Source organism: Eurytemora carolleeae, unplaced genomic scaffold (assembly GCF_000591075.1).
Source record: "Eurytemora carolleeae unplaced genomic scaffold, Eaff_2.0 scaffold70, whole genome shotgun sequence".
Classification (NCBI taxonomy): Eukaryota; Metazoa; Arthropoda; class Copepoda; order Calanoida; family Temoridae; genus Eurytemora; species Eurytemora carolleeae.
This window is the reverse complement of record NW_019396054.1, coordinates 168,520-183,779: the sequence shown is the minus strand read 5'-3', so window position 1 is coordinate 183,779 and position 15,260 is coordinate 168,520. Positions and strand designations below refer to the sequence as shown.

Sequence of the window (15,260 nt, the reverse complement as noted above, 5' to 3'; positions counted from 1 at the left end):
ATACATTCATCTAGTTAGTTCTTTAATATTCATTTAGTTTATATATACATTCATCTAGTTAGTTCTTTAATATTCATTCAGTTTATCTATACATTCACCTAGTTAGTTCTTTAATATTCATTTAGTTAATATATACATTCATCTAGTGAGTTCTTTAATATTCATTCAGTTTATATATACATTCACCTAGTTAGTTCTTTAATATTCGTATAGTTTATATATACATACATTCATCTAGGTAATTCTTTAATATTCATTTAGTTTATATATACATTCATCTAGTGAGTTCTTTAATATTCATTCAGTTTATATATACATTATACATTCACCTAGTTAGTTCTTTAATATTCATTTAGTTAATATATACATTCATCTAGTGAGTTCTTTAAAATTCATTTAGTTTATATATACATTCATCTAGTTAGTTCTTTAGTATTCATTCAGTTCATATATACATTAATCTAGTTAGTTCTTTAATATTCATATAGTTTATATATACATACATTCATCTAGTTAGTTCTTTAAAATTCATTTAGTTCATATATACATTCATCTAGTTAGTTCTTTAATATTCATTCAGTATATATTTATCCATCTCATTCATTCATTTCTTCATCATTCAATTAATAATATCCCTTTTCACACGTCAATATGATGCTATTACTTGTATTTATTATTACATTATTACTGTAGTTTTCAAATTATTATTATGCAATCTATTTACACTCTAACAAATCTGCCCCACCCTTTATATTAAGTATTAAGGCATTTCCTTTTTTTCGATTGTTCAATTTTATCTCGTAATATAAATGGTCAATATTGTTTAATTATTCACAAAGATTTGGTTATCACGAAATATCATTCAAAATATCTCTGAGACAGGCTGCAATGTAAGATATACTGAATAATTTATAATTTTCTGCAGTACGTTTTGGTTAATATCCTTGAATGCGTAATATTTGTTGGAAACATTCTTGATATTTTTAATTAGACCATAAATAGTATTGACATTTTGATATTAATCATTTCAAAAAAGTTTAAATCATAGTAAATGAATTGAGAGTGGAAAAGCATAAAGGGATGGAATAAAGGAATGAATGCTTGAATGAAGAATGGATGAAAGAATGAGGGGATAGTTGAAAGGATGAATAAATTCGAGATTGCAAAAAGATAAAATGAATGATCAAATAAATTTATGAATGCATAAAAGGATGTTTGAATCAATGAATGAATTAATGAAGAAAGGATGGATATTGAATGAGCAAAAATGAAAAATAAATGAATGTATAAACCGGAAAAATAGTTTGAACTGAGCACTCCTTGTTTTATTCATCCTAGAAATTATACTCAGCTCGGCGCTCCCTTCTTTAGAAACTACACTCTTGTATTTGTTTCAGGACTAGGATCTAGTTCTCAGCTCAGGAGATCCTCCTCCCAGCTTAAACCAGCACCCGGAGAAATAGAATCCTTGAAACCCGTGTTCAACGAAAAACTTTCCAAGAAAGGGAGTGATATTTTCAAGAAGAGCAATTCCAACCTTAGCGATAAAAAGACGGTGGTCAAGAACGGGACCGGAGGTTCAAGTTCTAGTCCAGTCCAACCACTTACCGGTCCTGCCAACCATAGTCCTGTCAGGACAAAATCTCCGGCTCCGGTCAAACCTGTGCCCAGTGACAAGGGAACCTCAGCTGAAGCTGAGTCTATCCAGGTTATGGAGGTTAAAGGTAAGCAATAATATTACGCTGTGTTATGTGATAATTAATTGAACGGTCGTATGTCCTGATAAAATGTGAGTCATTTGTTATTTGATGGTCTTCTGGTCACTTGTAAGTAGAATTTTCACAAACTATCATGGAACTTTATAAGGATTATGTCAATTACTTCTATCTGTACTTGTGTCTATTAATCTGTTTGTCTGTTTGTGTTCAGTAAACGTCAAAACGACTAAATGAACGGATCGGGCCAAAAACAAATTGTGGCAAGGTTCATGGCTGGTCAAAGTTAACAAATTTTTCCCAGAAGAAATGTAGAAATTTATTATTTTAGAAAAGGGACGCGAAGTTCCAAAAGCCAAGGCTTGGCGATAATTCTAACTTGGCCCGGTCATATTAGTTATTTTAAAAATTGTCAGTGTAGACTGTAGATTGTTATGATTGGTTTAAGTGGTGTTATCAATTAAAAAAGTGTTGTTATGAATGAATAGTATAAGTGGTATTATAAATAGTATGAATGTCAAAGTGATAAAGTGATATGGTTATTTCTTGGTGACATGAACGCTATTGTATGCAGATGACAGATGGTGGTGAATTATCTGAAGCGTATTTGACGTGAAATGTTAGCAGAAGAAGTGTTATGAGTTGTATAAGTGGGATGAGTGGTGTTATGAATGGTATAAGTGAGGAGTGATGGTAGGAATTATTAAGGGTATGATAAGTGTAATGCGTTGCTTAGGATCCATTTAATTTTGTGCGGCACTGGAAAAAAAGGATCAGCAGCCAGATCATAAACATTTATTATACTGAATCACTGATTTTCTGAATAGAAAAAGAATTTTCCATTTATTCATGTATTTTTTTACTTATTTTTATGCAACTATTGATGAACCATTCAGAGATAAGGACATTTAAGATAATCTCTCTTTTTTAACAGTTCAGATTTAAGTTTTGAGACCAAAAGATTTGTTTGTTGAGTTTGTGTTGATTTTTGCCCTTGGATCCATGAAGCCAGCAGTTGGGGTATAAATAGTAGTATTAATATAACATTAATGCTATTGTAGATGATGTTGAAAGCTCTGAAACTGATTGTATGTGGAAGCCTGGAGTACCTGAAGCTAGTAAACTCCATAGTGTAACTTCGACTCGAGTAAAAGCTCCTAAACGACGGCCTCCATCCTCTATATTCCTCAAGGAGAACGTAAGGATTTAGATTTTTTTGGGCGTTTCAATCCCATTATTTTTGTACATTTTTGGTTAAAGTTTATATTTCTTCTGGGGCCTTATTTGTAATTCATGCAATTGAAGAAAACAAATTTTTGACAATTTTTAATGTTTACACAATTACGAACACATTTTTTATCTCTGAAAAAACTACGTATTTATCTTTTGTGGTTTAAAACCTGAAATCATTAATTATACGTTATTGTTCATAATTATAAATGTCTGCAAAGGATATTGTTTTTTTTATAATTCAGATTTTGTCTGTTTTAGTGTACTCAGTAAAATTGTACTTAGTAAAGAACTAACAGGTTTTGGTCAATATTTTGGTTATGATCCGGATTTGTATCCAGAAAGGCAAAATGTTGCGAATCTTAAGCACTTTTTTACGTTAAATTTTTCTATTTTAATGTAAAGTTTTTAAGTAAACGAATTATTTTATGAAAATTTTAAATTATTTTCAAGTACTGTTACAATTTTTTCCATCAATTTGATTAACCTCAGTGTTGGTAATATTTTGAAATTTATAAATAGAAAGGTTGCTTAAAATAGAATTTAAATTTTGGAGAATGAAATCCATAAAAGTCTGATTTGACCCTTATTTAGATCCCTGGTCTAGAGGAGCTAATGGTAGACTCAGAGGATGAAATTAGGCCGAAGGTAGGGCTTTTGAACTACTGGACTACTGGACTATTGGACTATTGGACAACTAGACTTTGAACTACTGAACTATTGGACTACTGGACTTTTTTTTACTCCTAGACGTTTGGACAACTGGACTACTAAACTTATGAACTACTGGACTATATATAATAATACTGTACTGGATGAATGTTCGTTACACGTTGGCACATCTGTGAGACCAATATATTGTTTCAGAGTTAACATTTTATTATGCATAAGCAAATCAAATAAAATCTTATATGTTTAAGAAATGGTAGATTTCTCAAACTCCCGTTACTTTAAAATAAAATAATTACACTCTTTCAAGTATAAACAGTAAACACAGAGAGACATATACAGGGTTACCCACAAGGGATGAGACTGTAAAGACGATCTTAAACTCTCCTGAAGGGCAGTTTAAATTGCACCCTGCGACGAAAGGGTTTCACTACGCTCTAGCACCCTCGTACGTGAAGCGATCCGACTGGAACAACAGAGAGCCTGCCTGAAGTATGACGTTTTTAAGCTTAAATTGGAATAGTCATCTCTGAAGTCTTATTCTCTGTGGGCAACTCTGTATAATATATATGCTGAGGGAAAACAAATAACTCTGTATAATGTATAAACTGAGGGAAAACAAATAACTCTGCATAATAATATACTGAGGGATAACAAATAACTCTGTATAATATATATACTGAAGGAAAACAAATAACTCTGTATAATATATACTAAGGAAAACAAGTAACTCTGTATGATATATATACGGAAGGAAAACAAGTAACTATATTATATTAGGAGGTTACTGAAGAGAATGAAGATACAACTGCAAGTGTTAAACTTAGAGATAAAGCTGGTGAGAATGAATTTCCCTTCTTCGCATTTTTCACGCCAAATTTTGTTCTTCATTTTTGGCGAAATGTTTAGACAAATCTTAAATTCATAAATAGCCTTCTAAATTTATTTAGGGGCCAGGGGCTACTTTGTCTTTGTTCTTCGTATTTGCACGTCAAATCGATCCAGGGGTGTCAATTAGAAAAATTAAAGAATTTTCAAAGCTTTGTGAAAGCATTTAAAGTAAAATTATTCCAAATATAAAGTGGAACATGAAAAATGGTAAGGGTGTATTTCGATGAATTTTGGAAAATAAATGATATTTCGGGGAAAGCAAAAAATGGGTAAAAAGCACAACAAAGTTGAGGAAAAAACTTTTAATTAAATTTTTTTCTTAAGAATCGGAAATCATTTTCTGTATAAATTCTACCCTGTACGGCCAATATGAGTTTTTAAGGTCTCAAGTTTAAGTTCAGTCGAGTACCATTTTCTGTATAAATTCTACCCTGTACGGCCAATATGAGTTTTTAAGGTCTCAAGTATAATGAAGTCGAGTACCATTTTCTGTATAAATTCTACCCTGTACGGCCAATATGAGTTTTTAGGTCTCAAGTTTAAGTTCAGTCGAGTACCATTTTATTCAAAAGTTTGGATCTATAGAGAAATTAAGATCTTAGGCATAGACAATGACGATATTTTAAAATCTGTCAAAATTTCTAAATTCGTTGATTTTTATAAGTTTCCATCTCAAATTAACTCAATCTTTGGCAGGTTTAAAATGTGTGTTAAACAATCTTATATTTAGAAAAAGTTGGAGTTCCAGTTCTCCAGGGTAGGGAGGATACTAGAGATACTGGATCTAAACCGTCCTGGCTAGAGGAACTCAGTAGAAAACAAGCCAACAGGTAGTTAATATACTAGAACTGTAATAGACTGTAATCGAAAGTAACTGGAAGGGACAAATTAAATTCAAAATTTTTCAATCCCCCTATTAAAGAAACTGTAAGCTTAATTAAAATTTCTAGTAACCTTCCATTTAAAAAGTTACATCCCGGATTCACAATGGTACTCTTTAAATATTTTACTGATCTTCGAGGACAGAGATCTCTAAGTAATATATCGTTTAAATGTTTAGTCATAAAATCGGCGTGTACGCAAGCGTACTCTGTGAACTTATCACGAATGAATGCCGTCACATTTATTCCTGGAAAATTTAAAAATTCTTTGTCCAAAAATTCTAATGTGAATATTTTTATTCTGCCACTTCTAGAACCTAAATTTTAATATTCCTTAAATATAAAACAGCTTACAAAACTAAGTATTCAACAATCACAAACATTTCTCCAGTTAAATAAGGAAAAGTCTGTCATCCTTGATTAGTTTAAGGTTTAAAAGGTACTGTTGTGAATCGGGGACTATCCTCTTTAAATGAAAGATCATTGAAATTAAGCTTACAGTCCCTTTTACCCAATATATTTGACATTTCAAACTATTAGTTCTTCAATGTCAATTCCCAAAGTTGAAAATATCTAATGTTAAAACAATGATATGGGGATTAGACAATTACAGTTTGTTGCGCGCATTCAGTCCTTATAGGATGAAAATTACTACAACAAATATCCAATTTTGGTACCAAAGAAGAAATCTGTCATTACGTTTTGGACTTTTTGGTTGTTTGTTAAGATATAAAACCTGATACATTAAAATTAATAAAAATTAATGAAACTATTTTACTGTCTAAGATCAAAGATCGGATTAAATGAATAGCGAATTAAAGTTGTTGAACTTACTAATTTTTTCTATTTTGTCTTTTCCTTAATTCTATATCTTTCTTTTTCTTATTTCTATTTCTTTCTGTTTGCTTTTATTTCTATATCTTTCTGTTCATTATTTCTATTTCTTTTTGTTCATTATTTCTATTTCTTTCTGTTCATTATTTCTATTTCTTTCTGTTTATTATTTCTATTTCTTTCTGTTCATTATTTCTATTTCTTTCTTTTCATTATTTCTATTTCTTTCTGTTCATTATTTATATTTCTTTCTTTTCATTATTTTTATTTTTTTTCTGTTCATCATTTCTATTTCTTTTCTGTTCATCATTTCTATTTCTTTTTGCTCATTATTTCTTTTTCTTGTTTATTATTACTATTTCTTGTTTTTCATTCTTTTTTTTCTGCTCATTGTTTCTATTTCTTTCTTTTTAATATTTCTATTTATTTTTTTTATTTTTTTTTTCGATTTTTTCTTTACTTTTTTCTGATTTCTTTCTTCTATTATTTATATTGGTTTCTTTTTTCCGATTTCTTTCTGTTCATTATTTCTAGTTCTTTCTTTACATTTTTTCTATTTCTTTCTTTTTATTTATATTGGTTTCTTTTCATTTTTTCGATTTCTTTCTTTTTATTATTTATATTGGTTTCTTTTCATTTTTTCGATTTCTTTTTCATATTATTATTTCTATTTTTAACAATGAATTATAAACATATTTGAAGTTCTGAACTAAAACTTTTATTTTTTAACTTTTAAGGAAAAGCGGAATATTTACCGAGGATAAGAAACCAGATTTACCTAGTCCTGAGATTAAACCTATTCTACCAACTAAACCTAGTGATACAAGGTAACTATATAGTTATATATTTACCTAGTCCTGAGATTAAACCTATTCTACCAACTAAACCTAGTGATACAAGGTAACTATATAGTTATATATTTACCTAGTCCTGAGATTAAACCTATTCTACCAACTAAACCTAGTGATACAAGGTAACTATATAGTTATATATTTACCTAGTCCTGAGATTAAACCTATTCTACCAACTAAACCTAGTGATNCCCCCTCCTTTAGGTCCTGAAGGTAGAAAGATTTTCAAAGATTTAGGGTGAAATGAAAAATCTGTTATCATTTTACGTTAGGATATGTGTTTCCCCTAATAAAGGGACTAAAAGCGTAAGGTTAAGTGATCCTCCTTTTCCTAGAGTGGCATGTACCATTTACAACGGCTATAGTAGAAAATAATAAGAAGCTTTTCATGTTTTTCGATTTGAAATTTTAGAAGTCTTAATTGGTTTCTCAAAAATATTTATTTGCGTATTTCTGTTTAAACAAACAATGGAGCTAATTGTCAGATTTAAACACTTTCCAAGCTTTTAAACAGCCAAATCTTATACATGAAGAAGGTTTAAATACCCTTGTGAATCGGGCATGTTTTTTTTTGAAAAAAAATTTAAGGAAATTCACTTGAAATTACATAGACAGTTCCTTTAAATAATTTTTCCCTTGCAGTCTACACTACGTGAAAGGTGTTTTTTTTTTAGCTCCGCACTAACGTTACTTGCTAAATTGGAGGAGGAGGAGGATGACGGGGGGGGGGGTCACTTCTTAATTAAATATATAACACTGGGTACTAAAATTCCAATACAATTTTTTTTATTTATTGTTTTCAGAAAATCCTTGGGAAGCTTTATAAGGAGACCCGGTAGCTTTACAGATAAAGACACTGCTTCAGATAACAGGTACAGACTTAATCCATCATGTATGTACTTGACAACCATGCATGTACTGATCATTGTATGTATAATATACACTGTACAGTATACGCTACACAGTGTGCTGTACAAATATATCATCGAGTAGTTGTAGGTTTTAAAGTGTTCTACAATAAACATTGCTAACTTGATGAATCTTGTTTACGTGTGTTAGATTTAGAATTACGACTTATTAATGATGAATTTTCAAAAACGATTAAATATTAAAACGTTAGACTGGCATCCTTGTTTTATCTTTCCTGTAGCGTCAGATCCAATCAGGGTTCAGTCACGTGCTTGGTGACGATTTAGAACCAAAATAAATTCAACTGCGGTAACATCTATTTATCTATCTATCTCATCCTCCAATTAGAGATGAATCCTTAAATCAGTGCTGAACAGTACACGGAAATGTGTACTTCAGCTGAAACAAGGGTTTCTGACCTAGAGACTCAAATTCTACAAATTAGACCCGAATAAATAAAATTTCCTCATTCAAGTCTTTTATTGTAATAGTTTTTGGAAACCTGACAAAGTTTGGCAAAGTACATTCCTAATCCCAATATTTTGAATATTTTGTGCATTTTCATAGCTGAACAATCCATTTTATTCAATGAGACCCCAGTCCCACTAATACCCATTTATTATAATTATTCTTACTAATAAAAAATATGACTGTTACAATAACATTATTATTTTAGTTCTGAAACCAAGGATAAACCTGTTCGTCCTGCCTTCCCACCTTCTATGCCTAAAGCAGCAAGCAGCTCAACCCTTCCAGATCGGCCAGAGTCCGATCATTCAACGGACCGTCAGACCAAATCCACCGAGAAACGATCGGCCGGCCGGAAGAGTTCTGAAACTAAAAAGGAGCTGACCAGCTCTGAACAAGAGCAGGAGAAATCCGAGGCGGCTCGTAAACTTGCGGAGTTTACAAACCGGTTATCTGAGGCCGGTCGATTCGGCAATAACAAACAGTCTGAGCCTTCTAAAAAGGTTCAAGATCTCAACCCAAAACAATCAGAGTCCGGAAATAAGCAACCCGATGTTTCTCGAAAACATTCCGACACTACCAAAGGCTTCGAGTCTTCCAAACCTTCAGTACATTCGACCAATCTTGGTCGACCAGAGGCTCGAAGCTTCGCTGCTGTTCCGGAGCGCCCAGCCGACTTCAGCTCTCCTAAGGGTGGCCTAGCACGGAGAATCGACAACCTTTCTCGAACCCTCGACACTAAGCAAGAGGACCCGGAGACTAGTTCCAAGTCTGAGCAGGATAGAAGTATAGGTTGGAGTAATCATATCCTGAAACCTGAACCTGGAGAGAGGTCTGAACCCGAGGATACGAGGATGGAGAGCTCCACAAGGTCGGTCTGGTCGGAAACCAGGATTAGACCGGAGACTGGCAAACCTGAACCCAGTGCTAACACCCAGCAGTATCAAAATAAAGTAAGCCTATTTTTGGAGGGTTTCATTCAGATGTTATATATTGGTTTTCTATAAAGCAGAATTCAAATATCATCTTTTAAATTACTTCTTGTCATTTTAAATATTCTTCTAAATTGTAGTTTTTCTGTGTTGTGGATTTTTTGTATGGTGGTGGTGGTGGGGGGAGGGGGGGAGTAAAAATCAGAAATTATTATTTCAAGATTTACATCTTAATTTTTTTTATAATGATTTTGTCGAAGTAATCGCTAATGTCCTCTAAAAAATGATCTATTTTCTGAAAAAACTTTATGCAGGGATCTTAACACCCGTAAATTTTATTAAATGGGCCAGAAAAATTGAAAATTGAACGGTAAAGAAATTATAATTTATATATTAGATGAGCTAATAAAACTGTTAAAATCCAATTTTTTCTTGGCCCAAAAAAATCTTGGATTTTTTCCTAGGACTTAAATTCAGCAACAACAAAAAATTAGCAAGACATTTTTTCTGTAAAATATATAATGGGGGGGTCTTCAGATCCTCTCTTATCATAATCTTATCTTATCTTATACACCCCTGAGTTATGTTGAATCTATTATTGTTAAAGGTTGTTGAGCTAGAGCGTAGACTAGAGAGTATATCTGCTAAGTTAGCTGATCAAATATGTTGAATATATTATTGTTAATGGTTGTTGAGCTAGAGCGTAGACTGGAGAGTATATTGCTAAGTTAGCTGATCAAATATGTTGATTATAGTATTGTTAAAGGTTGTTGAGCTAGGGCGTAGACTAGAGAGTATATCCGCTAAGTTAGCTGATCAAATATGTTGAATATAGTATTGTTGAAGTTTGTTGAGCTAGAGCGTAGACTGGAGAGTATATCTGCTAAGTTAGCTGATCAGATATGTTGAATATATTATTGTTAAAGGTTGTTGAGCTAGAGCGTAGACTAGAGAGTATATCTTTTAAGTTAGCTGATCAGATATGTTGAATATATTATTGTTAAAGGTTGTTGAGCTAGAGCGTAGACTAGAGAGTATATCTGCTGAGTTTGCTGGACAAATATCAGCATTGAAATCTCAACTAGAGAAGGANCATCAAAATTAAAAATACTTACTCATGTCCGATTCACAATGGTACTCTCAAATCCTTTCCCAGATCAAGAATGAATGTGATATTCTTAAAAAGTGTTCAATTCTGACAATTATTCCATATAAAAAAAATCCGCAACTAATTTTTTTGACGAAAACGATGATAGAAATTTTGAGAAATGGAAAATTTTGCATCTTTGTTATTCAAAATAGAGGTTTATAGGGTTCTGTACTGAGAGAATCGGACAGGCCACTCATAAATTGCAGTGTTACTTGATTTTTAGTCTTTAGCTTAATCCCCTTTTTGAAATAATTTTTGAAGAAATAAACTTACTTTCAAATTAACAAAAAAAAGTATTTGTTCTACTATTGGGTTGAACTTTTGAATCGATTATTTAAAATATTGTTAATAATTGTTTGAAATATGATTTATTTATTATTTTTTAGGTTGCAAGTTTGGCGAGGCTAGTCAAGTCTAAGAAGCAATAATAAAACCCTTTGAAGCATTTTTATACTTTATATATATACATTTATCAGATTAATTTATAAATATATTTAATTGAACAACAAATATAACTGCCTAAGACAAATCTCTAAACTAGTCTTGAGGTTAGAACTGTTGTATGAGTACTCAATATCCAGAGCAGAGTCTTATTATGAAGCTATTAAGTCCTTAATCTAGAAGTAACAGCTGATTCCTATTTTTTGCAATTTCTCGTTGACAGAGAGCAGATTTAATTGGTGTTTTTTTTTTCAAAAGAAATTAACCTTAACCATCGGTTAACTAAAATAAATTCTTATAGGGCTGTAAGCGTTATTTCAAGGGATCACTCCTGCATAGGATAATGCCCGATTCACAACGGTACCCTCGAAATCTTTACCTGTTTAATAATGTGGAAGATATTGTCGTATATTAGGTTGAACATTGTTAATTCTGATTTCTAGTAATTGCTATGTTTTCCTGTAGGAGACAAACCACATAATTAAACAGTTTTTAACATTATAAACCTTCACATATAATTCATACTTAATACTTTATACTGTTGTGAATCGAATATTGCCATCTCAGCATGAAGGGTCACTTGAAATTATGCTTACAGTCTCTTTGATTCTCTTTCTGACATTAAAGGATTAATGAAAGTGAAATGATGCATTTTAATTGAATTATTAATTATGAATGAATAAGTCTCACTTATGTAATGTTTAAAGAGGAATATTCTTATCCTATTCTCTTTCCATTTACATTAGCATTCTGTTCACAGTTCATTTTATAACACCTTTTCCACCCTATTTTCTGCTGATGCCCTATTTTCTTAATATTTTCCACTCAAAAAAAATAAAGTTATGTTAGAAAGAGAAAGATGATGATAGAGAGAAAGAGAGAAGTTTAATGGGACTATAAAGGGAAAATGAAGGGGGTATAGGCTGAAAGCTAATCGTTTTACCTCTTGATCGCGACCCATGATAGTTATATCTGATGTTCCTGTCTTGAGAAATTGATATAAAATTGTGACAAATATTTTCGAAAATTCATATATATACATATATACAATTTTGTATTGAAATGGTAGGTTTGAACAGATCATATTCAGAAAATACGCTTTCACTCTGAAAACGAAGATATCCCAGAGAAACCCATGAATTTTCGTATAATTTAACGCTGTTTTATATCAATTTCTCGAGACAAGAACATCAGATATAACTTTCACGGGTCGCGATCAAGAGCTAAAGTGATTAGCTTTCAGCCTATACCCCCTTTCAGTTTTCCTTTTCTGTCCCTTTAGGCACCCTCGATGGCCTAGGGACAATTAAGTTAATAGTTATTTCTAATCTTTACTTCATTACAAAACTATTTGATTGATTTTAGATATATTATGTATTTTAGAGAAAATGGCTGAGTTTATAAAAGAAGAGAATATTAAAGAAGAAGATGAGTTTTCTAACAAAGAACTAACTGTACAAATTACTCCCGAGAAGTCATGTACAGCCTTTGTACCAGATATACGTGCAACCTTTGTACCGGATCCATGTACAGCCTTTGTACCAGAATCGTTTGAACCTTATGAACCAGAACTACAAGTCAAATTGGAAGATTATGAAGTGAAAGGTAATTTTAAGTTTGAAAAGAGTCGCCATTAAACCTGAATTTCAACATCCGAAGCCCGCATTCTGACTTAAATATAGTGATTTTAATTTTTTATTTGCCTAAAATTATGAATTATGATTTAAAATCATAAAGTGCAACCGATAGTTTAAACAATTTATATTAAAACATTATTCTCAAGTATTAAGTCACTGAATGGGATTGAAAGAGAGACCCGAATTTGGGGTTCGAATGACATTCAAGTCCTGGTTCAGATTTTTGAATGCCGGGTTAATGGTGAATCTGCACACTCTCTCTCATCGAGCAAGCATTAAAAAATAGGCTTGACATCCACTATTAAAAATAGAAAAATCTACTAAATCTAAATTATTATTTTCTTTATTACATGGAAAACATATTTACTGAGTTTGGAATTTTGTAATTTCGAAAATTAGAACTAGATATAGCCCGAACTAGAGATGTAGTTGAACTATCTTTACCTAGTAAATCTAATTTTCGTTATTAATAAATTCGACCTCAGGTAAAGTAACAACCGCAAGAATGTTAATGAACGGCCAGGATTACACAAATTGTTCATTCAAATGTTTATATTTTAATTTCAAATTTTTAAATTTAAATACACTGATGAAAGCAGGAAAATATTTCAAACTCTTGAATGATATTATATTAAAGGAACTGTGACCCTCCATGCAAAGATGGCGCAATGCCAGATTCACAAGCAAACCCTTAAACGCTTTGTCTGATAATATATGAATGAGATATCAATGTTCAAAAGTTTTCAAACCGATTATTTTTAATTTTAGTTTCTGCAGGAAACATAAAAACTATCAGAATTAGACACTTTAAATCTAGAAAAACTCCTACAGTACCTTTAAATGTACAAAGAAGAAACTGAAAGACATGCAGATAAAATAATAATTTTTAGGTGAAGTTATTTTGCATGATGATGATGATGACCCTGTGCAATCTAAACCAAAGAGACTAAGGTTAAAGAAACGGGAAGGTAAAAGACTTTACTGTGATAAATGTGATTATTCAGCAACAAGATCATTTAATCTGAAGCAACACATAAAGTGGCAGCATTTAGGTGTCCGATATTCTTGCACTGAGTGTGAATATTCCGCAAACACTAAACGTACTCTAAAAAAGCACATTGATAATAAGCATAAAGAAGTTAGATTTCCCTGCAGTGAATGTGATTATGCTGCAACCGCAATTAGCAGTTTGAAAAGACATATTGAGAGTAGACATGAAGCAGCAAGCTTTCCCTGCAGTAAATGCGAGTATGTTGCAACTCAAAAAGCGACGCTAAAGGCACACAATGAAAGTAGGCATGAAGGCATAAGATTTTCATGCAATGAATGTAAGTATGTTGCTACTCAGGCAGGGAATTTGAGAACACATGTTGATAGCAAACATAAAGGGGTGCGATATCCTTGCTGCGAATGTAAATTTACATCAACAACATTAGCCTATTTGAAAACGCATGTTGAGACTTTTCATGTAATAGGAACTTACCCTTGTGAACAATGTGAATACGTTGCAACCCTAGTAAAAGACCTGAAGACGCATGTAGAAAGTCAACACGAAGGAGTTCGCCACCCTTGTGACCAGTGTGAATATGTTGCGAACAAAGAGGTAAATCTGAGACAGCATATTAAAACCAAACATGAAGGAATTACGTATCCCTGCAGTAAGTGTGATTATGCTGGTAATAAACCATATCATCTAAAGAGACATTATAAAAGCAAACACAAAGAAGTGGATTTGGCAGACATGTTGTTTATAAAAGAGGAGGAGAATGAAGAAGTGCAGGAACAGGAGGAGAAGGAGAATGCTGAGGTGCAGGAGCAGGAGGAAGAAGAGGAAGAGAAGCAGAAGGATGAGGAGGAAGAGGAGATGGAGCAGGAGGAGAAGGGGATCGAACTGTCATGTTATGATACAATGACGTTTCCACTAGAAACAGTAAAAGAAGAAACAGATAATGAATGAATGATTTATTAAAAACGAGCAAAGTCAGATTTTTAAGTTGTAAAACATTTTGAAAGCTAATTTTCATTTTGATTTCATTTATTTCTGGATTTTAATTTGTATTCATATCAATTAAATAATTTAATTCTGCAGAAAATGGATGCAAATAAATTAAATCGTAACAAATGACAGTGTCAAAAAATATTATTTTCCGCTGCAACCGGACTCAATAAATATCCAATAGCCATGGTAGGACTTATCAGAACAAACAACTTTTAAACATAGAAAAATGACCGTATCTTGCACATTGTTTAACAGATAAAGGTTGCAAGGGTACCATTGTTAATCGGGAATTGTCATGTTTGCATGGAAGGTCCCTTGAAATTAGTCTTTACATTCTAGCTGTGTATCTTCCTACCAACCAAATTATAAGATTTACCCAAATATTTGCCCTGAATATAGTCAGATCAATTAAAGCATAGTTGATAGTCAAGATTTTTACATATTTTGACCATTGTAGCCAGAAGAAAACTCGAGATGATTAGGACATTTTTACACATTTATAAATGTAGTATCAAGATATCCGTTAAACCTATGAATGTAGAACATCATTTTTTTCTCAAAAGTGAAACCTCTGAAACCTATCAATTCTATTCAATCGGTTTGTCGGCTTAACGTATCGTTAAATATATGGGCTTTTTAAGTTGTTATCAACC

The 15,260-nt window shown here is 32.0% G+C and overlaps 2 protein-coding genes across 2 annotated transcripts in view; both read left to right on the top strand.

The window, feature by feature from the left end:
- Positions 1-10,485, top strand: part of LOC111706292 (SH3 domain-containing kinase-binding protein 1) — a 40,316-nt gene extending 29,831 nt beyond the window's left edge. Inside the window, exons 11-19 of the mRNA XM_023479128.1 lie at positions 1,398-1,724; positions 2,777-2,913; positions 3,540-3,593; positions 4,395-4,452; positions 5,236-5,335; positions 6,958-7,047; positions 7,875-7,943; positions 8,657-9,401; positions 10,387-10,485. Of these exons, the coding sequence (XP_023334896.1) occupies positions 1,398-1,724; positions 2,777-2,913; positions 3,540-3,593; positions 4,395-4,452; positions 5,236-5,335; positions 6,958-7,047; positions 7,875-7,943; positions 8,657-9,401; positions 10,387-10,485 (1,679 nt within the window). The remainder of the gene's footprint in view (positions 1-1,397; positions 1,725-2,776; positions 2,914-3,539; positions 3,594-4,394; positions 4,453-5,235; positions 5,336-6,957; positions 7,048-7,874; positions 7,944-8,656; positions 9,402-10,386) is intronic.
- A 1,756-nt stretch (positions 10,486-12,241) lies between these two features.
- Positions 12,242-14,648, top strand: LOC111706390 (zinc finger protein 64 homolog, isoforms 1 and 2). Its single transcript, XM_023479260.1, has 2 exons — positions 12,242-12,576; positions 13,499-14,648. Exons 1-2 carry the CDS (start codon positions 12,360-12,362, stop codon positions 14,563-14,565), a joined length of 1,284 nt encoding a protein of 427 aa, XP_023335028.1. The 5' UTR covers positions 12,242-12,359; the 3' UTR covers positions 14,566-14,648.
- The last annotated feature ends 612 nt before the right edge of the window (positions 14,649-15,260 follow it).

What these genes read in the sequence shown, in the direction of transcription:
- LOC111706390 (XM_023479260.1), top strand. Translation starts at nt 12,360, where the DNA reads ATGGCTGAGTTTATAAAAGAAGAGAATATTAAAGAAGAAGATGAGTTT. An exon ending in GGAAGATTATGAAGTGAAAG is followed by an intron (nt 12,577 to 13,498) that starts GTAATTTTAAGT and finishes AATAATTTTTAG; the next exon opens with GTGAAGTTATTTTGCATGAT.